General features: G+C 45.9%; 1 protein-coding gene across 1 annotated transcript in view; it reads right to left on the minus strand.

Moving 5' to 3' along the window:
• TCEANC2 (transcription elongation factor A N-terminal and central domain containing 2) overlaps positions 1-26,179 on the minus strand; it is a 62,762-nt gene that overhangs the window by 20,180 nt on the left and 16,403 nt on the right. The window contains exon 2 of the mRNA XM_069232637.1: positions 13,440-13,581. Coding sequence (XP_069088738.1) covers positions 13,440-13,581 — 142 coding nt within the window. The remainder of the gene's footprint in view (positions 1-13,439; positions 13,582-26,179) is intronic.

A 26,179-nucleotide genomic window follows, 5' to 3' on the forward strand; every position in this document is an offset into this window, starting at 1 on the left:
CCACCCTCTGAAGACATGGGGATAAAGTTAGCCCTGGGCGCTTGAAATTTAAGCCCTGAAACGCTAAGCCTCCACGTCAATCAGGTAGTGGAGAGAGTATTGTCACACCACCTTCCCAACTCGTCACAGGGTGGGGCTCACCCTGTGACGAGGTGGGAAAGGGTGTGGTAAGACACTCCGCAGAATTGCCTTGAGGTGTCTGTAACTGCTTCACTCATGAGTTATTCCTGGACTCCATTGTAGCGCTGGCATGCATGTGCCCTCTAAGACACATGTTAAATTTACTGCCAGACCAGTGCCAGGCCAGCTAGGAAGCAAAGGTCAGTGAGCTCGAGATGGTGAGAACATATATAAATTATTTTCATACATATATATATAGTCCTGGGATGCTCCAGAAGCAGAATAATGTATTGCACGCAGCGCACAAATAGTTCAAATGAGAGGCCGGGAGCGGGGGCAGCACATGTACATAGTCGAGGTGAGGTAAAAAAAAAAAAAAATGCCAGCTGGGCCTGATGCCTCTTTGACTGAACTGCTGGGAATATGTTTATGGGCAGTGGAGAGGTCTGAACCAGCTGAAGTTAGCTATGAATTGTACATGCCTAGGTTGGCTTCTGAGGGGACGTCACTGTGCATAGAAGACGGCATGTAAGCCGACCCCACTCAAACACTCCTGAATGTATTCTGTTCCAGCATAAAGTAAAATCTATTTCTCAATGCTGTTTTTTGCATCTGTAAATTAATTGCTAACCCCCCATGACAATGTAAATTGTTTATTCTCCTGTGCTGCGTTGTTGTACAGCAGTTTGCCATTCGGTGCCATACTCCTGCATGAGCTACATCAATTACCAAAAACAGAAATGACATCAAATGAGGTTGGGGTTGTAAATTGTATTGTAGGGACTGCTTTACACTCTGTCTCAGTGTGCACTCCATATTAGAAATCTGCATACCTGCAGCTTCTCCCTGTTTCTTGTTTCTGGGGTAAATAGTGAATACCCAGATGAGGTACTTTTATACCAAGAATACACAAAGCCATCATTGCACATGGCTATGATTTAAAGATTCCTTGTGACACTTCACTTTCAGAGTGCCAAAGATATGTGTTCTGGCAAGAAAAAGATGCAGAGAGTCAGTGTATGTGCTTGTGGCTCACGTGTGGTACATGGGTGTGAGGTATTTGTTGTATGAGTGTCGCATGCATGAGTATGCGGACTGTGAGATGGAAAGTGTGTTGTGAATGTGTGAGTATTATGACACTTGTGAGCTAGGCAGCTGGTTAAGAAAAGGATTGAGAGGTGTACCACATAAAATTATTTGCTTGGGGCAAGCTGTGTAATGTTGAAATTATTTTTAACACCATTCTAACTTGTAGGGGAGTTGCGTGCATTGTGCACAAAGCAGATGTTTCATGAGACTGCAGCATGAATGGCAGGTAGCGCTTAATGCATGCATATGTGCATGAACTATTTCTGAGACTCTCTTTCAGATGAACAGTGACATGCACATACACTTGTGTGCACGAATCAGTACACCTATAGATTTACTATAAATAAACACATGCATTAATGGCTGTGTGTATATATGTGCATGCATAGCCAACACACTTGTGTACAAATGTGTGTCTTTCTATAGCGATCTGTCACTCTGTTTTTAGATGTTTAAGTCTATTAGCATAAACCCACTTTTATCTGTTTTTATATTTTCGACTCTCTGTATATGAGCAGGTGTTATGATATAGCGCTTATTTATTCATTGCTTTACATCACCATTGTGTCACCACAGGAGGATAAGGGGAGTGGGGACAGATACGAAGCAATGGGAAAGAGAGAGAGATGGAAATGAGGGTCTAACAGTAGGGAAGGCAAACATGCATGCCCAAAGAGTAAGGAGCCGTGTAGATTTTGTGGTCTTCGCCAAAGCATTAAATATCAGAGGGCAGAGCAACAGTGAATTGTGAGCAGCTGTTCGTGGGCGTCTGTCCACCAGGTAGGAAGGTGGGAGAATGACATGTATTGGCAAGGGAAAGCAGGAGAGGGAAAGAGATGAAAGATGGGGGTGATGGCACACTGGTCAAGAGATACTAGTGCAGGCCAGGAAGATCTTCTTGGAGTCATGAAATGTCTGTCTTCACTCTCCTGGCTGTCTGTGCAGTCAAACATTTAAGGCAGCATCTCTCTAATAGATACATTTATCTGTTTCCAAAACGTAGAAGGGAGTAGCAGCAAAGAGAAATTTGAGGACTCCTCATTTCAACAGGTGTTCAGTGAGGATGTTAGGAGAAGGTTCCGCCAACAAGAAGCTGGAGGCTTGGTCATGCACCTTGTGGTAGGTTACTCAGCTGGTTGTTCTGATGAAGTGCCTTGCTTCGAGCCTGGCCAGGGATGAAGCTCTTATTTGGAAGAAGGAAGTCAGGCTTGCCTACTAATCCTGGCCTATGAAAGCTATTGCTTTTTGTTCTTTTTATTTACAAAAGTTGGGATGAAAAATGCATCTTTTATCGCGTTTTAAGTCAATAAGATTTGCCCAGGAAATGGCGACTAGCCTCCCAAAAAAATGCCATGCACCCTGACCCTCTGCCGAACAAGCCCAGCCCCACCACTCCCAAACCTCACCAGCCGCCACTGCAACACTGTGCCTGATGGGACTCTTTCTGACTAGGAAAAGGGTGACGCAGGAGAACTCGCACATTTTTACATTAACCAGGGAGAACTACACCACAGCTTCATGAACCAATGTACTCTTGTTAGGAGTCCCTTCATCAACCAACTCGCAAAACTGCTAAAACCTCTCTTACTCGAACACATATGCATTATTCTACGATTTTGCAGAACATTCTCTACGCACGCCCTGTTCCCAAACTCACAAAGGCACACTTAATACAAAAAAAAAAGACATGATGTAGACAGCACTTAAGGAGAGAAAAACACTCCCACCGGCACCCACCTGCACTCAGTGGGCTCCATAAATCATGTCAAGAGGGCCACACTTGCAGTCACTTTCCTGACTTGAACAACACCATCTTTTAAGAAAGTCTACCAAGCTAAGAGCCACCTGTGAGTTGTTCCATTTCCGAAGGATAGTGAGATAGAAAACACACCCCTGGAACTAGTTTGGTTGCACTGGGTTACTTCAGACAATATAGTCACAGTAATTAGGTCACGGTCACCTCATTGCAGAGAGGCATTGTTGGAGTGAAGTACACACCAAGTCAACCATGGAATGCAGAGGTGTGCCAGACTAAATAAAGGCATATGGATCACTGCCATGAGCTACCTTCCCTTTTATCCCTTTCGCTTTATTCTTTTAACATTCCCCTCACTTATTTTTCTTGGATGGACTGATCTCCCCTTTAGACTTACTCTAATTCAAACCAAGTTAATGCACAACTGCAACCAGAATAGATGCATTCCTGCTGTCTCACTTGAATCCCCCAAAGCTTTAGGATTCTATATATTACCAATAACAAACTAGTGCTACAGGTTCAGTTCTGTATGTCAAATAGTTTGAATAACTTTCTGCAATACTTTCCCATTTCAACAGGGCTCGCCTCTTGTGCCTTACAATGCTCTTCAGTGCAGTCTTGCAGGCTGACTGAATTACATGTGATTTATTTTTCTCTGTTTTCGAATTACACAAGTTTTTAACCACAGAGTGGTGCCAAACTCGACTACAACTTCGTGAAACCATTTTAAGTCTACGAGATTGACTGCCTTTCTTTCCCGCTGTTTCTACTCACAGAACTGCTTTTCACAGGTATTGTAACGTAGTTGATTAGGAGTATTCTTAAATAAAAATGCCAACCTGCTGAACTGGTTTGTTTGCTTTATCGAGTACTGTTTTCTCAGGATGTGCATACACTGGGAGTGGATCAGAACAGGATTAGTATCGGAACGAGAACCTGGGGTTCACTTGGTGAAATGACCACCCTCTCTCTACCTGAAACCTAAGGCCTAGATAACTCATTTTCAAGGGATACTTCAATGTACCCTATACAATTCAAAGTAGGGCGGTGAATATAATCACAGTTCACAGTAAGACATGCTTTTGGATTGAGATTTCTGCTGCAGGGACATTTCACCTGTTTTAAATTCACATTCTGGCTAAGCTTTTTTTTCCAAAATGCTACATACTAATCCGCAAAACCTGCCACAAAAAGATAGTTCTTCATTATTGTAACACCTGACAGTCATAGGGAGGTCAACCCCCAACTTTTTGCCTGCCTCCCTCCACTTTTTGGACACTGTTTTTGCTGGTTTTAGGACTCTGCGCACTTTACCACTGCTAAGCTGTGCTAAAGTGCATATGCTTGCTCCCTTAAAACATGATGACATTGGCTCATACCCAATTGGCTTATTTAATTTACTTGTAAGTCCCCAGTAAAGTGCACTACATGTGCCCAAGGCCTGTAGATTAAATGCTACTAGTGGGCCTGCAGCACTGATTGTGCCACCCACCTAAGTAGCTCCTTAACCATGCCTCAGGCCTACCACTGCAAGGCCTGTGTGTGCAGTTTCACTGCCACTTTGACCTGGCATTTAAAAGTAATTGCCAAGCCCTAAACTCCCCTTTTCTACATATAAGACACCTCTAATGTAGGCCCTATGTAACCCCTGGGTCAGGGTGCTGTGTAGGTAAAAGGCAGGACACATACCTGTGTAGTTTCTATGTCCTGGTAGTGTAAAACTACTAAATTAGTTTTACACTGCTGTGAGGCCTGCTCCTTCCATAGGCTAACACTAGGGCTACCCTCATATACTGTTTGAGTGGTAGATTCAGATCTGAAAGGAGTAACAGGGCCATATTTAGTATAGCCAGAATGGTAATACAAAATCCTGCTGACTGGTGAAGTTGAATTGAATATTACTATTTGAGAAATGCCACTTTTAGAAAGTGAACATTTCTCTGCACTTAAATCCTTCTGTGCCTTACAATCCACATCTGGCTGGGTTAGTTGGCAGCTCCCTTGTGCATTTTACTCAGACAACCCCAAACACAGGATGCTCAGTCACACCTGCACACATCTGCATACTGGCTGGGTCTTCCTGGGCTGGGAGGGTGGAGGGCCTGACATTTACATGTCAAAGGACAGTGGCCTGCCCTGACACAATGGACTACCAAACCCCCTACTGAGACCCTGGCAGACAGGATGGAACTGAAAGAGGACCTTGTGCACTTCTAAGCCACTCTTTGAAGTCTCCCCCACATCAAAGGCACATTTGGTTGTTTAAACCGGGTCTCTGACCCTACCAACTTAGACACTTTTTGACAAGATACCTACTGAGAAAGGAACTCTGAACCTGAACCAGAATCTGCAACCTGCTTAGAAAAGCTGCCTGGCTACCAAAAAGGACTCACTTGACTGCTTTGCTGTAAAGGGCTGCTGCCTTGATGCCCTCTGGCTCTGCTGAGAAGTGCTCTCCAAGGGCTTGGCTTGAGCTTGCTTCCTGTTTCCTGAAGTCTCAGGGCCAAAAAGACTTTATCTCTGCAAAGAACTCCTTGTGCAGCGAACATCGATGCACAGACTGCCCTGCAGTGAGAAAAGCACCGTATAGCCGAACCGGAACGATGCAACCCGGCTCCCCGACTGGAGATCGATGCAGCGCCAGCGTTGCGACCGGAACTTCGACGCACAACCTACTGGATCAACGCATCGCCGACCCAGAACGACGCAGCCCGACTTCCTGTGAGAGGAATCGAGGCAGCGCCTGCCGTGCAACAGAAATTTCCCTGCATCGCCCACCGGATCGACGCAGCTCCTGTAACTTCGTCCTGCACACCCAGGATTTCTCTGTATCTTCCCCGGGGCGTCCAAATACCCTGCAACCCGAAGAGGATCCAAGTCTGCTTGCCGGAAATCAACGGCAAGCCCTTGCTGCGTGGAAAAGCATCAACATCATTTGTGTGCACCTGGACAAACCGACGCACACATCTCCGTTTTCCAACGCATCTCCTCCTCTGTGGTCCCATGTGGATTATTTAGACGCAAACAACTTTGCGCTCGCAAGAGACCATAGTTGTTTTTAAGAACTAAAGACTATTTGTCATTACAAAAGTGATATTTCACCTTGTATTTATCAAATCGTGATCGTTTTGGCCGTAATCTATTCAGATAAATATTCTATATTTTTCTAAACCTGCGGGGTGTGTTTTTGTGGTGTTATACTGTGTTATTGCATGATTTATTGCACAAATACATTGCCTTCTAAGTGAAGCCTGACTGCTCAGTGCCAAGCTACCAGACGGTGGGCACAGGATAATTTGGATTCTGTGCGACTTACCCTGACTAGAGTGAGGGTCCTTGCTTGGTCAGGGGGATACCTGACTGCCAAACCAAAGACCCCATTTCTAACAATTAGCATGTTTGGCAAATGAAGCACAGAGTCTCCTTGAATGCCTATGAATAACAGAAATCACACACTCCTGGAAATCAGACCACAGAGCAATTTCCACATCTGAAACAGATTCAAAAACAGTTTCATCCCTGGCTTATGGAGTTAACTCGTGCAATGGGCGTGGAACAGGACCTTGAATCCTCTTGGGCTGGGTTCAAGAATGATGAGTCTGCTCAGAAGCCTCTTTACAAGTGTCACAAGCCAGCGATTCACAGTGAGGACAAGCACCCGAGGCCTATGGATGCTTACACACTCGAGGTTTGCAGTTAAGAGGGGCGCGTCTTTCCAGTCTTCCAGACATTAGCAGCTTGTGTTGAACTGGGGGAAACCCCTTCTGGCTTCATTATTGAAATGTGCATTTTTAAGTACGGCTAAAGAGAATTTTAGTAGTTTTACGGAGCTGATTCAATGATAGCAGGAGCACTCAAAGAATGTGCAGTCTGTCAGGACAGCCACAGGATACGTAAATAACGTGAAGTTGGATGATATCAGTATGCAGATATATTGAGGAGCTATCCAGAAACCTTGGCACAAATCTGGATCTCCGCAGTCTGTGCTGTCTGGACATTCATAATGTACTAAAAACTGAAATGCACTCTACTGCACAATTTAAACTGTCCTTCAATTATGTCTTTCTCACTGGTTGAGCTGCATAATGCCCCATTTGTACATTTACCACTGAAAAGTGGTGCAGGTTTTGTCTGACAGACATGTATGGCCAGGGCACACAATGTTTAATCAAAGGACTAGCCCATTTGGCATTTGCCCAGCCCCACATTGGACAAAAACTGATTAGATCCAGTACTACTTTCAAAGTACTGCAGGGAACAGCAACTAGTTTGTTTTTTAGGTTGATTGTGCAAGTGCTCTGATGTGTTGTAATCTATCTGTGGGCTTTTAACTACGCCCATCACTATGATTCGTTCATGGGCTTGCCTTTCAAAAATCCTTTGTTATCATTAGTAAATGCTTTACATTTGTCCTTCCTTGGGGCAGTTTTGTTACTGCCTTTGCCATTGACCCCGTTACCTGGATAATTGCATGTTGCTGATACGTTTGACTGATAGCAAACTTCTTTTCCCTTTTGTGTCTCTCCTTTGCGCTCATGGCGGCCGTGACGCTTTGAATTGGCTTGCTTATGTCAACTGTTTTACTTTTCATTTTCAATTTATGTGGCAAGAAAAATCCAGTAAGGAATTTACAATGCTAATAGCTCTAATTTGAGCATACGTGAGACCCACTGCATTGCAAATGCATGTTTAAAGCGATGCGGTGGTGAGCAACAATTCATAGAACCCTGTTTAATTTTTCAAGTACTAAATGTAAGTGCATGCAGGGAGTTATAAAGCCCCGTAGGGGGAAGGCTAGCTGCATACAGCAGTGCTATTTTAATTCCCTGTCAGAGAAAACAGCCCCCTGAAGGCAGTATAGGACACTGCCTTAACGTGCTGCGTTGGGAGAGGTCTCCAAAGAGCAGACGGTGTTTAACCCGCTCTTCCCCTCCCCAGTTCTGAAATAGCAGAACAACTCCCTTATACTCTACAGGGAAAGATAATCTTCCTACAGTGTCAACTTCACAACAGATCACAAAATGTGTGTATAGAGTCTCCTATAGCAAAGCAGATAAGCAAGCGTGGCACAGCTATAGAACATCCAATCCATTTCTAAACATTTTCAAGCATGGTCTTCATTAATCCACAATTAGGCTTTATTGCGCAGTCCCTCTACCCGCCCACAACTTTACAGTAGAAACAGCAGAAATACCTCCTTGTGTCTGTAGCAGTAGGTAATAAGTCTACAATGTTTCTTGCACAACACACACACACTATTATTATTATTATATATTATATATATATATATATATATATACATACACACACACACACTGATGGCATCAATGTTAAGAATGTTTATTTTATTAGTGCTTTTGTCACTCATGTCAGAGTTTTATTAAATTACGTTGGTAATGACATTTTTCGTACTTTACACAGATGGTGTCTTAACTTTGTGACGTCAAGATTGAGAATTATAGAAGTCTCATTGAGTATATTTTATCCTGTGCAGTTTGTTGTTTTCTTACATGAGCAGTGTAGTCATTGTTGAGTTAAAAATTGTTTTTGAGCAGCAACAACCACTCATCCGTGCACCTCCCTCTGCTTCTGAAATAATGTTAACATTGAGCGCACCAGTGATTTTTTTTATCTCCTATGCAGAAGTACTGTTGGTCTTGCTACTCTTGTGCCATATCTTGCCTAACCCCCTCTGTATACAGAGTAACAGGGGAAATCCCCCTGCAGGGCCGTAGTATACTTTAGAAATGTATGCCCTGCAATTCGGCAAGCCAGGATTTCTTTTGAAAAGCCTTTTCTGTTCTGGTATAAACTGGTAGAAAGGCTCCATTATAGGACTGTAGGATATGTATATGTACGCCATTACTTGATGAAAGAAATTGGAGTATTAGTTGACGGCGAATGAGAACTCACCGCAAAAAATGATCAGGGTCAGGGTGAACCACTACAGTCACTAAAAGAAAACCTGTGCTTAACCCTCTGATAGATTAATTAAAAAAGCAGTCAGGCTTAACTTTAAACTCATGTATAAAGTATATATACAATACTAATAAGGTTAGAACACAAGAAAAATCCGAAACAATTTAGAAAAATAGAGTAAATTTTACTAAATAAAATGACAACAAAATAAAAAATATCCTATAAGTAGAGCTTTGAAACTCAGAACAAAAAACAGCACCAAAAAGCACAAAGTGGAAGCCATGGTTATCTGTTTGCGCTAGACCGCGTCAAAGTCAAAAGTTAAGGCCCACTGCGAACGATCGCCAGTCGAACACAGGGACCAGGTTCATCATGGTGGAAAGTTTAACTTTAGACTTGGAAGGTTTTATAGCGAATAAGTGGTTGTCTACGGGGCAAGTTTCAATTTGGCTCCAAAGCAGGGCTCGATGACGGCGTGTTGCTAAAAAGTGGGGTCGCAATGCAGTTGTCCACAAAGGAAAGTGAGTTGGCGAGGTACAGAGTCTGTGCCGAGGAAGACTTTGAAGTCAAAGCGTAGCTGCTCAGCGTCTGTTCTAGTGGAGCCCTCTACATTCAGAGTTAGAAACTTTTCTGGAAGTCAGATATCCTTCAGTGGGGCAAACCAGAAAGCTGAGACCAAACAGCGATTTGATGCGGCCTCAGTGACAATCCCGGTCTCTGTTGCTTCTCCAGAGAGAAAGTTGACAAAAAGTTTCCAAGTCCCAGCTTTTGCAGTTTGGACAGGAAAAGTACCCTCCAACACCTGCTAATAGTCTTAAGACCTGGGGGCACTATTTGAGGGTTAAGACTCCCTCCAACAGATGTAACCAGCAGGTCCAGGGTAGGTCCAATTGGTACTGGTCATTCTCAGTGATGTACGTAGGTATTGTCATCATGTCCCTTTCTCACTTATGTGCAACAGGAACATAATGCGCACTTGTTAGGGATTGTTTAAGCAATTGCTGACACAAGTCTGCCACATTATCAGTGGTTTCAGTACATACCAGCGTCAGGGATCCTACATGATCGGTATAAATACACCTCAAATGGACAAGGTCATAGAGGGGTTCCTTCCAGATGCCATTTATGCTGCATATCACCTTGCAGCAGAACTCAGCCTTTATGTTACTATGTAATCTGACTAGAGACCTCATTCCAAGCTAACGAGGCCTGAGGGGCGCTTCTCGTGGACATGGTACTGGCCCGAGCAACTACTGGCCAACTGCAGGTCTCCAAAAAATACTGAAAAAATAGTTGACGTACAACTTCAGAAATGCATTGAATCACAGTGGATTGCAGACACACACCTTAAAATGGTTCCTATCCATAACAGCAGACAGACAGCACATTACACAACCATTACAAAGCTGGTAGGTCTTGCAAATGTGATAGCTATTGGCTTTGGCTAAGTGTTCTAGTGACGTTGTACACCAATGTGGCTGCTGTTCAGCATGGCTAAAAGTTAGTGGCTTGGAGTGGGGTAAATTGGGGTAGATTGGAGTGGAGTGGGGCAGAGTAGAGGAGATTGGGTAAAGTGGAGGGGGCAGAATGGGGTGGAGTAAGGTAGACCAGAGAGGGGTATATTGTGGTAAATTGTAGACTAGTAGAGTGAGGTAGATTGGATTGGGGTATACAGGAATGTGAGAGTGAGATAAATTGGCATGGTAGATTGGAGCGCGGTACCGCACATTTTGGTGGATTGGGGTAGACTGGGTGCATAGGGCAAACTGGACTGGGGTAGACTATGGTGAAGTGGGATAGACTGGGTAGGGTAGATTTTAGTAGAGTGGGGTGGGTTGGGATAGACTGGAGTGGAATAAATCGGGGTATACTGGGGTCAAGTGGGGTAGACTGGGGACGAGTGGGTAGATTGGGGTAAACTGGAGGGGAGTGGGGGTAAATTAGGTTAGATTAGAGTTGGGTAGATTGGAATGTAGTGGTGTTGATTGGAGTGGGTGGGGTAGAGTGGAGGGGGAAGCTTGAAGTGGGGTAGCTTGGGGTGAAGCACATTGCAGTGGAGTGGAGTGGATTGGGGGGAAGTGGGGTAGACTGGAGTGAAGTGGACTAGGGTAGATTGGGGAGATTAGAGTGTGGTAGATTGGGGCAGACTGGTGTGGGTTAGAGTGGAGTGAGGTAGACTAAGTCGATTGGAGTGAGGAAGACTGAAGTGGGGTAGACTAGAGTGGGGCAGACCAAAGTGGACTGGTGTAAATTGGAGTACAGTAGACAGCGGTAGATTGGAGTGAGGTAGAGTGGCCTAATATAGATAGGAGTGGAGTGGGGTAAGCTGCAGTGGAGAAGGATATCTGGGACAGAGTGAGGTAAAATGTAGTGGAGAGGGATAGATTGGAATGGAGCCAGGCAGAATGGAGTGGGTTGGTTTGGGGGAGACTGGAGCAGATTCAAGTGGAGTGCTGTAGATTGGGGTAGAATGGAGTGGGTGGATTGAAGTTGAGTGGGGTGGGGTTGATTGGATTAGATTCAGTGGAGGGGGTAGGTTGGAGAGTTGAATGGGGTAGATTGGGGTGGAGTGGGGTAGACTGGGGTAGATTGGAGTTGGGTAGATTGGTGTGAAGTACATTTGGATGGAATGGGGTGGGGTTGTTTGGGGTAGATTAAGTGGAGTGAGGTAGATTGGAGTCAGTGGAGTGCCATATACTGGAGTAGACTGGGGTATATTATAGTGAAGTGGAGTTCGGTAGATTGCAGGGGAGTGAGTTAAGTGGTGTGGAGGGGCATAGAGTGGAGTGAGTGGTGTGGGGTCAAGTGACGCTGTGTAGAGCAGAGTGAGTTAAAATAGAAGGGTGGAGTGCCATGGAATGGAGTGGTGTGGCACAGAGTGGAAGGGCATAAAGTGGAGTGGTGTAAAGTGGTGTGGCATAGTGTGATGTATGTATCTAGGTTGTGGTAGGGAACTGCCTTTACAGATAACACATTTTCAACTGCAATGACCATTACATTTGCACCAATATGTAGTTTTACTGCGCACAAACTGTGTATTTTTATGTTTTGGATGTTTTCAGCTAGTCGTTTCCACCACACTTCAGAATTACAAAGAAAATGTACTTCATTTGTACTTTTCTAATTCTGGTATGTTCTGCAACACCAACACAGTTCATTTTTGTTGTGTGCTAGAAAAAAATAACACCCTACACCCTCTCCTTTACTCTCACATGGGTACTCTTCAAGATTGTCACAAATTCTCTAACTTTGAAGACAGAGAAATAAAAGTAAACACCACGCTCCCTCGGAAAACATAGCATGACATTTGACATCTGTCTTTAAGTGCACAGCAAATGTGACCAGATAAGAACAAGATTTAAAGGCCTGTTTAAAGAAAAACGAGTACTCTGAAGGATACAGTAAACAAGAAATGCTCACATGCGGAACGAACTCAAGCTGTACAAGGTAAAAGCAAATAAAGCCAGAAAATAGAGAGCAAGCAACTGTGAGTTACAAACCACAAAGCCAATAGTAAGTAATGGGTGGAATGCATTCAAAGGGAAGCTCTTAGAATGCCCACAAGAACTCGTAAGCAAACCAGACAATTTTGTTGTGCTGTCCGGTAGGCTTCTACCTAAACATATGTGGAACAATCTACTTGATTTCTCAGCCGCTTTTGCCTTAGGAGAACACACCTGACTCCAAGTGGTGGCAGAACATCAAACAGAGCTATCAGATGGTCTACAACCTTTCTTGAACAATTCACACATAGTATGAGATTGAGAAAAATTCTACCTTCATAAGGTCTGATGTGGATTCTCACAATGATCTAACTAACACGGTCACTCTGAAAGGACAATAGCATGGGGAGGGGGGGAGGTACAGTGAGAGGACTGGTGAAGGTTAATGAAGGAGATTGATGAACATAGCTTTGTGTGAAAGAGAAGGAAAGGTACAAAGAAGCACAAGGTTATGGAATTAGCTACTACATTTGTGCACATCACCAGCACCTGACCCAAGATTCCACCTAAACTCTTGTAACATTGAGAAATCAGGTTTACCATCTAGGAATAATCCACTCATACGTATTTGCAAATGGAATGAATATGGAATTTTATGGGTTCCTTTGACTGAAAGGTTAGTGGGATCTCTGCATATACTCATATTCCCATTGACTTGCACAAAAGCCAGACATGCTGGTTTGCTCAATACTTGTTTGACATAGAACTTAATATTTCCCAGTGCTGTCAATTGTGACAAACAAGACAGAAGAAGTACAAGAAAAGAAATACAATTTCCCAGCAATTTGGTCAACAGTAGAACCCAGGACAAGCACTTAAGTCTACATGTTCATGATAAACAATTACCACAGGTTTACTTGTGTTCTTTGTTATAAAATAATGCACCTTCTGCCTGCACGAGTATGCAACAATGGTTCACTTAATTCAGTAAGCACTTCATTGGTGGTGTAGTCAAATACAAAGCATTTCCTAATTAAAAAAACATACATTGCATTAAGGAACAGACCCAAGCTGAAACGTATATTGTGCACATTGTTATTCTCTATCAGTACCTATTTTTGTTGAACTTAGCACCTCTTTTGAGGGTATTTTCTTCTTGAGTTCCTCTAACGTTTCAAGTAGTTTTTCGTGTTCTTGCCCGGGATGTTCCAGAATGCATTTCCAACGTCTGATATCCTCAATAACCACAACTCTCTAAAAAACATGGAAAGAAAAAAAATGTAACATTTGCTGCACAAAACATGGCGTGTAAGGACACTGGTATGTGCTTCTACAATCAGAGCCCACAGAAGTCATATTTTGGGAGACTAAAACCAGCAAAGGTGTCTCGGAACTGCCAGCCTGAATACCCCAAATGCATTTCACTTTCCGGAATATGGGGCTCCATATAAAAGACCAAGACTTAAAACTGGAGCAAGTCTAGACCAATAATCCTTAAAGCCAGACAAAGTCTCAATATTTGTGCTGTGGTAAGTCGTTCAGTCCTGCTCCCTTAATTAATGCAGGGGGGAGAAGTATGTGTGCTTATCCAACCTAGAATTAATGGAAACAGGGAAAGCAAGTGTGTCTGTATTATAAGAGAGTGAGGTTGGCGCCCATCCAAATACAAGATTATGAGTTGTGATGCAAGCAGGGCGGCGGGGGCAGCAAGCAGGAGACAATAAAAAAAACAAAAAGGCAGCAATTAGAGAAATGTGCACCAAGAATAGTATCAAATCAAATCAAATCATTAACATTTATAAAGCGCGCTACTCACCCGTGTGGGTCTCAAGGCGCTAGGGGAAAAGGGGGGGTTATCGCTGCTCGAACAGCCAGGTCTTTAGGAGTCTCCGGAAAGCGGAGTGGTCTTGGGTGGTCCTGAGGCTGGTGGGGAGGGAGTTCCAGGTCTTGGCCGCCAGGAAGGAGAAAGATCTCCCATCCGCCGTGAAGCGGCGGATGCGAGGGACAGCAGCGAGTGCGAGGCCAGAGGAGCGGAGGAGGCGGGTGGGGACGTAGAAGCTGAGGCGTCTGTTGAGGTATTCCGGTCCCTTGTCGTGTAGGGCTTTGTGTGCGTGGGTGAGAAGTCGGAAGGTGATCCTTTTGCTGAGTGGGAACCAATGCAGGTGTCTCAGGTGTGCGGAGATGTGGCTGCTGTGGGGTACGTCGAGGATGAGGCGGGCCGAGGCGTTTTGAATGCGTTGCAGGCGATTTTGGAGTTTGGCTGTGGTCCCGGGGTAGAGGGTGTTGCCGTAGTCCAGGCGGCTCGTGACGAGGGCGTGGGTCACGGTTTTTCTGGTGTCGGCGGGGATCTAGCGGAAGATCTTGCGGACCATGAGGAGGGTGAGGAAGCAGGCGGAGGACACGGCGTTGACTTGCTTGGTCATGGTGAGAAGAGGGTCCAAGATGAAGTCGAGGTTGCGGGCGTGGTCTGTGGGGGTCGGTGCGGTGCCGAGGGCCGTGGGCCACCAGGAGTCGTCCCAGGCGGATGGGGTGTTGCCGAGGATGAGGACTTCCGTTTTTTCAGAGTTCAGCTTTAGGTGGCTGAGCCTCATCCAATCTGCGACGTCTTTCATACCCTCTTGTAGGTTGGTCTTGGCGCTGGCGGGGTCCTTGGTGAGGGAGAGTATAAGTTGGGTGTCATCGGCGTAGGAGGTGATGATGATGTCGTGCTTGCGTACGATGTTGGCGAGGGGGCTCATGTAGACATTGAAGAGTGTCGGGCCGAGTGATGAGCCTTGAGGTACGCCGCAGATGATCTCGGTGGGTTCTGAGCGAAACGGAGGGAGGTAAACTCTTTGGGAACGGTTTGCGAGGAAGGAGGCGATCCAGTCCAGGGCCTGGCCTTGGATCCCGGTGGAGCGGAGGCGGGTGATTAGGGTGCGGTGACAGACGGTGTCAAAGGCAGCCGAGAGGTCGAGGAGAATGAGGGCGACTGTTTCACCGTTGTCCATCAGGGTTCTGATGTCGTCTGTGACTGAGATGAGGGCGGTTTCAGTGCTGTGGTTGGTTCGGAATCCGGTTTGTGAGGGGTCGAGCAGGTTGTTGTCTTCCAGGAAGGTGGTCAGCTGTTTGTTGATGGTTTTCTCTATTACTTTGGCTGGGAAAGGCAGAAGAGAGATGGGGCGGAAGTTTTTCAGGTCGCTCGGGTCAGCCGTAGGTTTCTTTAGTAGGGCGTTGACTTCGGCGTGTTTCCAGCATTCGGGGAAGGTAGCAGAAGAAAAAGAAGAGTTGATGACGGTCTGGAGGTGCGGGGCGATGATGTCGTCGGCTTTGTTAAAGATGAAGTGCGGGCAGGGGTCCGAAGGGGCGCCGGAGTGGATAGAGTTCATGATGGATTTGGTTTCTTCCGTGTTGATGTGGGTCCAGTTGTTGAGGGTGATGGCCGGGGATGCCGGTTCGGTGGTGTTTGGTTGGGTCTGGTGTCCGAAGCGGTCATGGAGGTCGCTGATCTTGCGATGGAAGAAAGTGGCGAGGAATTCGCACAAATCCTGTGAGGGCGTGACGGCGTTGGCGCTGGGGTTGGAGAACTCCTTGACGATGCTGAAGAGTTCTCTGCTGTTGTGGCTGTTTTTGTCCAGTCTGTCGGTGAAAAAGTTCCTTTTGGCAGCGCGGATCAGGTGGTGGTGTTCGCGGGTAGCGTTCTTGAGGGCGGTCATGTTGTCAGCGGTGTGGTCCTTGCGCCAGGCTTTCTCAAGGGCACAACAAGTTTTCTTTGATTCTTTGAGGGTGTCAGAGAACCAGAGAGGTTTTTTGGTGTTGGTCTGTCGATGCGTGCGTTTGAGGGGAGCAAGGTTGTCTGCGCAGTTGGAGATCCAGTTTGTGAGGTTGAGGGCTGCGTCGTTGGGGTCGGTGGTGAGGGTGGGTTGGTTGGCGGCGAGTGCGGAGAAGAGTTGCTCTTCAGGGATCTTGTTCCACTGTCGACGAGGGATGGGTTGAGTGCGGAGGTGGCGGGTCTCGCGTCGGAATGTGAAGTGGACGCAGCTGTGGTCGGTCCAGTGTAGGGCGGAGGTGTGGCTGAAGAAGACGTGTTTGCTGGCGGAGAAGATAGGGTCGAGCGTGTGTCCGGCGATGTGGGTGGCGGTGTTCACCAGTTGTTTGAGGCCAAGGTTGGCGAGGTTGTTGAGCAGGGTGGTGGTGTTGGGGTCGTTGTTTTGTTCCAGATGGAAGTTGAGGTCGCCTAGGAGGATGTAGTCCGGTGAGGCGAGGGCGTGCGGGGAGATGAAGTCGGCGATGGCGTCGCTGAAAGGGGCGCGTGGTCCGGGAGGACGGTAGACGAGGGATCCTCTGAGGGTGGTCCTCGGGTCGGTTTATCTTCCCATGAAAGAAAACTATTATGACTCTCCTTAGTAATCTGCCACACACTTTCAATGCTTCAAGGAGGAAGCATTACCAATCTACAAATGCTAACTGGATACAAGAGTGTATAGGAATAATGTATGATGGAAGCATGAGGTCTGGTTTAGATGTTCCAACAACATCTGCTGAATAAATTGTCCATGTACAGCTCCTTTTCCCCTTTTAGGGAAAGGCAAGCACAGAGCATGATACAAATTGCAGAATGTGTTCTTGCATGTAGTCTTACATATAGCTGAGTGCAATGGACAACAGTATATAGTTTAGCATGGACTATCCCAATAATCTGCAATGCCTCCTGGAGGTTTTGCATTTTCTTTTGAGGCTCAATTTTCCGAATCGTAATTTTTCACTTTCAATTTTGTCATTTGGTGAAAAATCATACCCAGTTTCCTAGGTATTTAATATCTCTATACACAATAGATTGTAGACATGATGATCATAATCACAGAACAAGAGTTTCATCAATTTGAAAGTGTGTAAGCAACAAGCATTTGCAATGCAATAGGCCTTGCATGTTATTGAGGTAAAGCTATTGGCATTGTAGAATCATAACTGGACTTTTCTTGCCATAATTTCGTCTTTTCCTGCCATATGATTCCAGTGGCCCAGCATTTAACTAAAGCACTTCCATTTACCTCCTCCCTCTACCCTAAAACATATACAATTATCATATAAACCTTTTATAAGAAAAATACTTTTGGCATTAGAGTGTAATGCTCAAAACACCATAACAAAAATATCATTTGGGTCAGATTGGAGGGTGAAAGGAAAGAGGGAGTTGGGAGTAAAGATGGAGAGGACAAGTGGCGTAGTAACGGTGTCATGGGCCCTGGAGTAAGAAAGGAAAATGGTTGACTGCAATTCGGTATGAAAATACAGAACTAATTAGAGTTGAGTAAGGTCCATAGTTCTCTGGGCCCCGGTGCAACTGCATCTGTTGCTCCATTGATAATTAGGCCTCAGGAGGGAAAGCGGACGGGGCAGAAAAAGCAAAGTGAAAGGAATACAACAGACAAAAAGGAAGAAAGAGAAGGGGTTGCAAAGAAATAAAAGGAAGAAGGGAGAGAACTAGAAAGTTGAAAGATTGAAAGAGGGTGAAACTGTTAACATGTGGATTTTAGGAAAAGTGGAGGAGAAAGAAAACATTGAGAGTAAATAGAGTAATGGAACAAATAGAGTGAGATAGGTGAAACAAACCCTCCCAAATAAAGATGGCAGCTAGAACAGAAGTCAGAGTGTGGCACAGCAGGGGGCGCTGCAGAACAGCAGGAGGTGCATTAGCAGAGTTGTATCTGAACATTAATACAGCAATATTAGGGCGCTTCAGATCAGGATTGGGGTATAGGCAGAGTTGTGTCCTGGCCCAGTGCTGGAATAACAGAAAGGCAGCAGGTGAGGTATGAGAAACAGAGCACCGTGTAATTCCTGTTATTAGGATAACGGGGCGCTGCATGTTACGGTTGAGGTGCACCGACAGAGTTGTATGTGGGCTGCAGTACTGGAACAGTAACGGGCACACAAGGTCAGGAGTGAGGTATGTTAATGGAGTTGTATGTGTAACCTAGTATTGGCTTGCCAGTATTGCCGAGTGTTAGCCTGGAGGTGCCCTGGTGAAGCTGCGAATGGGGCCCAGCATGGGAGTGGCTTTGTCTCTAAACCACAGAAGCGAGGGGCCAGTGTGTGAGCCTTATTACTGAGAAGAAACATGCACTGAATGTTAGAATTGATGGATTCAGGCAGAAATGTGGTGGTTCCCATCAACAGTAGTGTTGGATGTTAGACTTGAAATGCACTGGTTAGGCTGTGTTTTGCTCTTTTGGGTCCAGTATTGGCTTGGCAGTGGGAATGAATATTAGAATCGAGCTGCTGTAACGGAACTGTATGCGAGTGTGGTCTAAGTATAGGAAAGGAATTGACCGCACCAGGGTAGAACTGAGGTGCACTGATGGAGCTGCACCCAAGGTCCCAGTACTGAAGAAGCAAAGTGTACTGACTGGAAGATCTGAGGCGCTCTGGCAGACAGTATGTGTGGGGTTCTGGCATGGGCACGGCTTAGGGCTTGGGGTGTGTGAACTGAGGTGCACTGATGGAGCTGCGAGTGGGATCCCAATATGGAGCAGAAGTGGGCACTGTCTAAGGATTGCGGAACCCTGGTAGAGCTGGGTGCCTAGGCTATAAGCAATTACAAGCAATCATCTGCCCTAGGGACCACAGGCAAGCACACTTGGTAAAGAAAATCAAGCTAAGGAAGGGCAAGAGCAAGGCAGCTGAGACAGGGAGCAGAGAGCCCACAAAGACTAAGTGTGACCAAGATTTATAGCCTTGTTTACAGATAAGCTCACAGCAAGTAGGCTCTGTAAATGAAAAGGGAAACTTGAAGCTTCCCTGGACAGGAGCAGGAAACAAAGTTAAAAAAAAGTTCTCTACAAATAAACAGGACAAAGCGTAATTATACAGTAGTTGATCCCTGCTCCCACACAGAAGAAGGAGGGACAAAGAGGAATGACTAACCACTAGCAAGCAAGGATTTTTAAATGACACAAACTAACAAATTAAATAGCTGGAAGCCCACAGAAGAAGTATACTTAAAAGTGTACAAGAGGTCACATGCTTATGCTTGACCTAAAAAAGAGTGAACTGAACTTTCAAAAAATGTAGTTACATTTTAAAAGCCACAGGTTTACTCATAAAGGATAGATCCACCCTCACTTCTTTTGAAGTTGAAGTGCAGGTTTTCTTAAAACGAGGTATCTACATCTTGCAAGTGTACAAGCCATCTAGGACTTTCAAAGATGACAAAGAATTAGAATTCAACAGAAGTCTCTCTTTCTTCTGTATTGCATTTTCAAATGGTAACAAATGTAATACAACAGGTCACTTGGTAAATAACAAAGAATACTCATCTTACACATTATTGCCTTGAATATCTGATAAATTGCCAGTGAGCATTCTTTTAACGTTTTTCTTTTAATTTCAAAACAATCACAGAAAAACACAGTAAAAATTAGGCTGAATAAATCAATATGTTCAAAGCCTTTAAAGACGGGGGTATACAAAAATAGTTTATTTACAAATGATTTGTGTATATTGTAATAAGATTTTTTTATATACTTAGACAGCTATCCCTAGGCGTAACCCCCAATGTTTACACCACGCTGTCATCGTAATTCAAATCCTAACCCAACACTTACCTCACCCACGCCTTGCATCTCACCCCAACTTGACTCTCCCACTAATTAAACAGTGACTTTACCACAACCTTTGTTCTGCCAAGAACTCTGAACTTTTATAACCTCAACCTAGAAAACAATGGTAGTCATAATAATTTAAAATTTACACAAACCTGGACTTTAGCACCCTACTCTTGAAACATGTCTGATACTTAACTCTTTTCATTGCCCATACATTATTTTAATGATGATCCTGACTTTGGCTATTCCATAGATGTTTACCCTTGCTTTAGCCCTAACCTTCAACCTGTCCCAAAATGGATTTAATTAAAAAACATAAATAATCCACATCATGTATACAATATGTTATATTTATCGAAAACACGTAAAAAACACGAAAGGACAACACAGAACAAGGTCATAAAAATTTACTGCAGGTATACTAAGGATTGACATGGGTTTTTTTTTTGGGGGGGGGGGGAGGGAAGGCACAGAACTGCATGGGTGTGCATTGTCTGAAATGCAGCTGAACTGAAATAGTAGAAGTATGTCTATTAACGAAAAGACAAGCAAATATGAAAATGCCTGCAATTAACATTACCAGTAACCAAGCGAAGGCTTGGTCATCATATAGACAGTAAATGGGTGATGACTCATTGTAGTGTTACTTTTACATATATCTTTTAGCTATTCACTGTATATGTGTGTGTTTCTCGTTATACAATGCTTGTTTATTTGTGACTGTTGTGTTTGGAACTATGATCGTATTGGTCATCGCCATTGTTCTGGAACGCTGGAGGTCTGCCTGGAGGACTGGAAGCTGGCTGGTGGCTGATGCAGTCGTGGGTCTTACTTAGTATGAAATAAACCTGCAACTTTACTTATCCTTACTTATCTTGGACATTTAAATTGTCTTTGGATCATCATTGTTTCAAGTAGAGACACGTTACTACATAATTGCTACCAGGAATGGGGTAGAGATCTGCCACGCTGCGACCGTTGTGACCCACCCACAGAGATATCACCACTCGGTAACTGTTTATTTTAATTATTCCTCGATTATCACATTTTGCTTCGTCGGGGCCAGGTGTAAACGTCCTAACTTTTACTTCATACTTTCAGGAAAATAGAGCGTTTCTTGGAAAATATATCATTCTTACCTGCAGCCTATTTATTTTCAAGCCGTGCTTCGCGTTCCATCTCTTCCACGAGGATCGCTTTCCGTTCAGAAGATTCTGCTTTGTTTGTTTTGCTCTGCTGTGCATCATTTTGTAGGAAGCAAGCGACGAAGATATGCTAGAAGCAAGCTACAGAGGGCGTCATCATGTCACGTGCAGCGTAGAGTGTCATCACGCCACGTTTTCGTGCTACCGAAGGAATTCTAATCAGCTCGACTACGAAGTTTATCTGTTGTATTTAACCCCTTCTGTGCCGCGGACGTAACCACTACGTCCTCGGCACACAGCCCAGAGGGAGCGCTCTCGCTCCCTCTGTGTGCTTCCCCCCACCCCCCAAAGTCAGGGATGGAAGGGGAAGCCCTTCCCCTTCCACCCCCGACCCCCCCCATAATGACGCTCTGACTTCATTATGGGGATATGCCGCACAGGAAGCCATTTGCTTCCTGTGCGGCGTGGAGTGAAGAGGTGAGTTCCTCTTCCCGGTGGGTGGGGGGTTTGGGCTAAAGAGGCACCGGGGGAAAGGAAAGGCTTTTCCTTTCCCCCGGTGTCTCTTTGAGCAGTACTGGGCAAGGGTCGCTCCCCTTTGGGGGGGCATGTCTTTTAGGGCCATTTCTGCCCCCCTTGAGGGCAGATTGGCTACTTTTTAGCCAGATCTGCCCCCAAGCAGAAAACACTAGATCACCAGGGTTTTTTATTTTTATGTGTATTTATGTGTGGGGGGGTGCCCCCTTGGGCAAGGGGCGCCCCCCCCAAGGGGGCAGAGAACTGTTGGCCTTTTCTGCCCCCCTTGGGGGCAAATCAGCCTATTTTATTTAGGTCCATCTGCCCCCAAGGGGGGCAGAAGCCACTTAGGCACCAGGGATTGTGTGTGTAGTGGATGGGGGGGCGCCCCCTTGGGCAAGGGTTGCTCCCCTTTGGGGGGCATGTCTTTTAGGGCCATTTCTGCCCCCCTTGAGGGCAGATCAGCCTATTATTTGTGGGCTGATCTGCCCCAAGGGGAGCAGAAACCACTAGAACGCCAGGGATTTTTTTTTATGTGTTTATTTTTGTGGGGGGGCATCCCCTTGGGCACGGGGCGCCCCCCCCCCCCAAGGGGGGCATTGACCTGTTGGCCATTTCTGCCCCCCCCTGGGGGCAGATGGGCCTATTTTTGTAGGCCCACCTGCCCCCAAGGGGGGCAGAAGCCACTTAGACACCAGGGATAGTGTGTGTGTGTGTGTGTGTTAGTGGATGGGGGGGGCCTTGGGCAAGGGTCGCCCCCCACTTTGGGGGCACATGTACCCAGGCCATTTCTGCACCCCTTGGAGACAGAGCAGCCTATTATTTTTAGGCTGGTCTGCCCCCAAGGGGGGCAGAAACCACTAGAACGCCAGGGATTTGTTTTTATTTGTTTATTTTTGTGGGGGGGCGTCCCCTTGGTCACGGGCGCCCCCCCCAAGGGGGGATTGACCTGTTGGCCATTTCTACACCCCCTGGGGGCAGATGGGCCTATTTTGTTAGGCCCACCTGCCCCCAAGGGGGGCAGAAGCCACTTAGACACCAGGGATAGTGTGTGTGTGTGTGTGTGTGTGTGTGTGTGTTAGTGGATGGGGGGGCCTTGGGCAAGGGTCGCCCCCACTTTGGGGGCACATGTACCCAGGCCATTTCTGCACCCCTTGGAGACAGATCAGCCTATTATTTTTAGGCTGGTCTGCCCCCAAGGGGGGCAGAAACCACTAGAACGCCAGGGATTTTTTTTTTCTTTTTTTGTGGGGGGGCGTCCCCTTGGTCACGGGGCGCCCCCCCCAAGGGGGGCATTGACCTGTTGGCAATTTCTACACCCCCTGGGGGCAGATGGGCCTATTTTGTTAGGCCCACCTGCCCCCAAGGGGGGCAGAAGCCACTTATAGACACCAGGGATAGTGTGTGTGTGTGTGTGTGTGTGTGTGTGTGTGTTAGTGGATGGGGGGGGGCCTTGGGCAAGGGTCGCCCCCCATTTTGGGGGGCACATGTACCCAGGCCATTTCTGCACCCCTTGGAGACAGATCAGCCTATTATTTTTAGGCTGGTCTGCCCCCAAGGGGGGCAGAAACCACTAGAACGCCAGGGATTTTTTTTTATTTGTTTATTTTTGTGGGGGGCGTCCCCTTGGTCACGGGGCGCCCCCCCAAGGGGGGCATTGACCTGTTGGCCGTTTCTACACCCCCTGGGGGCAGATGGGCCTATTTTTTTAAACCCACCTGCCCCCAAGGGGGGCAGAAGCCACGTAGACACCAGGGATAGTGTGTGTGTGTGTGTGTTAGTGGATGGGGGGGCCTTGGGCAAGGGTCGCCCCCCCACTTTGGGGGCACATGTACCCAGGCCATTTCTGCACCCCTTGGAGACAGATCAGCCTATTATTTTTAGGCTGGTCTGCCCCCAAGGGGGGCAGAAACCACTAGAACGCCAGGGATTTTTTTTATTTTTTTTATTTTTGTGGGGGGCGTCCCCTTGGTCACGGGTGCCCCCCCAAGGGGGGCATTGACCTGGTGGCCATTTCTACACCCCCTGGGGGCAGATGGGCCTATTCTCTTAGGCCCACCTGCCCCCAAGGGGGGCAGAAGCCACTTAGGCACCAGGGATAGTGTTGTGTGTGCTTTTTTGTTTTTTTTTTGTTTGAGGGCTGTCCCCTTTGGCAAGGGTCGCTCTCCATTGGGACACACTACTAAAGGTATTTTCTGGCTTCCTGGGGGCAGACAGGCCTATTTTTGTAGTAGGCCCATCTGCCCCTATGGCAGAATCCACTTAGGCACCAATTTCTAAATGTTTGATGGTGGGGTGTTTGTCAACTGAAGAAGCCTTTGCATTTGTGATAAAAAATGTTTTCCTCCTTTTTGTTCTAGTTCAAAGCTTTTGCTTTATTTGCTGTGGCTCCTTGCGGTTTTGGCAGTGGTTGACCTACAGTTTGCACAGTTGCATGTTTTAGGTAAGTAAAAACAAGTTACTCCAAAGGAGTATTGTTGCCATGCATGAATGACATGTTTGTAGGGGGTGTACTAAATGCAGGATTGTGTGTGAAATTGTCCTTAGGTTTGTGCACAATGATATTTGTTTTGTCTTATTTCTAATTTGCCTTTCTTTCTTTATTTTTAGTGGGATATCATTGGTGATTGCTGTGTAGTTGCTGGTGAATCAAGCTTTTTCAGGCAAGTGAGCGGTATAGTTTTTGAGTTTATAACTCTTACTAACAAAGCTACACTTTGTTACTTGTCTTACACAGTGCTGGTTGTTGGTGGTGAATTTGTCCAGTTAATTTTGGCAGGAGAGATCATGGCTAGCCGCAGGATGACCGCTCAGCAGGTGGTTGGTATGCTTTTTGAGTCACAGTCTGATCATGACTATGAGACGGACTCTGCATCTGAGGCAGAGGAGGAAGTCAGAGATTCTGGCAGTCATGTTTCTGTTGGAGGGGAATCTTCTGATGATGAAGCCACACTCAGTGCAGATGAAGGGCCTGTTTTAGAGGAGGACATTGATGTGCCAATAGTGCAGCAACCTGGGGCTGAAAGGTTTCCCGTTATAAGACCTGATGTCTGGGTTGCCCCAAACATGGAGCAGCCAGAATTGCCTGCCTTTACTGGTCTCCCGGGTGTAACGCCAATACAGAGAACTTTATGCCTATCAATTTCTTTGAGTTATTCATGGATGATATGTTTTTGGAAGAGATTGTTGAGCAGACTAATTTGTATGCGGAGCAGCATTTGAGGGACAACGCTGCTAGACTTAGGCCACACTCTAGAGCTGCCCAGTGGATTCCCACAAATTTGGAGGAGTTAAAAAAGTTTTTGGGTTTGACTTTTTTGATGGGGTTGATAAGGAAGCCGTCACTGGCTTCTTATTGGTCTACTAGTCCCTTGATGGCAACAGCTATATTTCCAGCGACCATGAGTCGTAATCGGTATTTGCTTCTTCTTAGGATGCTGCATTTTGTTGACAATGCATTAGCCTTGCCACGAGATCACCCAGATTCTGACCGTCTTTTTAAGATTAGGCCTGTCCTTGATCATTTTGTAGATCGGTTTTCAGAGGTCTATGTTCCAGGCAAAGAGTTAAGTGTGGACGAGTCTTTGGTCCTCTTCAAGGGTCGTTTGGTTTTTAGGCAGTACATTCCTAGCAAAAGGGCACGATATGGAATTAAATTGTATATGCTGTCTGAAAGTAGGACAGGATATGTGTATAGTTTCCGTGTGTACACTGGTAGGGATTCTAATATTGACCCCCCTGGTTGTCCTCCCACTTTTGGAGTTACTGAGAAAATTGTGTGGGATCTTGGTAGACGACTGTTCAACAAAGGTCACCATTTGTATGTAGATAACTTCTACACTGGTGTGCAATTGTTCAAGGAATTGTTTAGAGTGGACACAGTTGCTTGTGGCACAATCCGTTCTAACCGGAAAGGCTATCCAAGGGAGCTTGTCTGAAAAAAACTTGAGAGAGGACAGTGCTGTGCCTTGCGGAACGAGGAGCTGCTAGCTTTGAAATTTTCAGACAAGAGGGATGTCTACATGCTAAGTACCATCCATGATGAGAGTACTTCCTCTGTGACTGTTTGGGGCCAGGTTGCGGAAGTGCGCAAACCTGTGTGCATTTTAGATAATAATAAGCACATGGGAGGTGTAGATAGAGTTGACCAGAGGTTGGAACCTTATACTGCTATTCGTAAGTCTTACGTTTGGTATAAGAAGTTAGCACTTCACCTCTTCCACTTAGCAACCTTCAATGCTTTTATTGTGTTTAGGGATAGGTCTCCAGAGTCAAAGATGACATTTGTGAAATTTCAGGAGTCGGTGATAGAAAGCCTTATTGTGGTGGAACAGGCCAGAGTTCCTAGAGAAGCAGTGGTGGAGGATGTGGCTAGATTGAAAGATTGCCACTTTGCTGAGCACGTTCCTCCCACACCCAAAAAAGACTTTCCAGCTAAGAAATGTAGAGTGTGTTTTCGAAGAGGTATCCAGAGGGAGACTCGAATGTACTGCCCAGATTGTCCTTCAAAGCCTGTGCTGTGTGTCGTTGCTTGTTTTAAGAATTACCACACCCAGAAGAATTTCTGGGAACAACCATGAGTGTAAACTCATGTCTGTTTTGTATTTT

This window comes from Pleurodeles waltl, chromosome 4_2 (genome assembly GCF_031143425.1).
Source record: "Pleurodeles waltl isolate 20211129_DDA chromosome 4_2, aPleWal1.hap1.20221129, whole genome shotgun sequence".
Taxonomy (NCBI): domain Eukaryota; kingdom Metazoa; phylum Chordata; class Amphibia; order Caudata; family Salamandridae; genus Pleurodeles; species Pleurodeles waltl.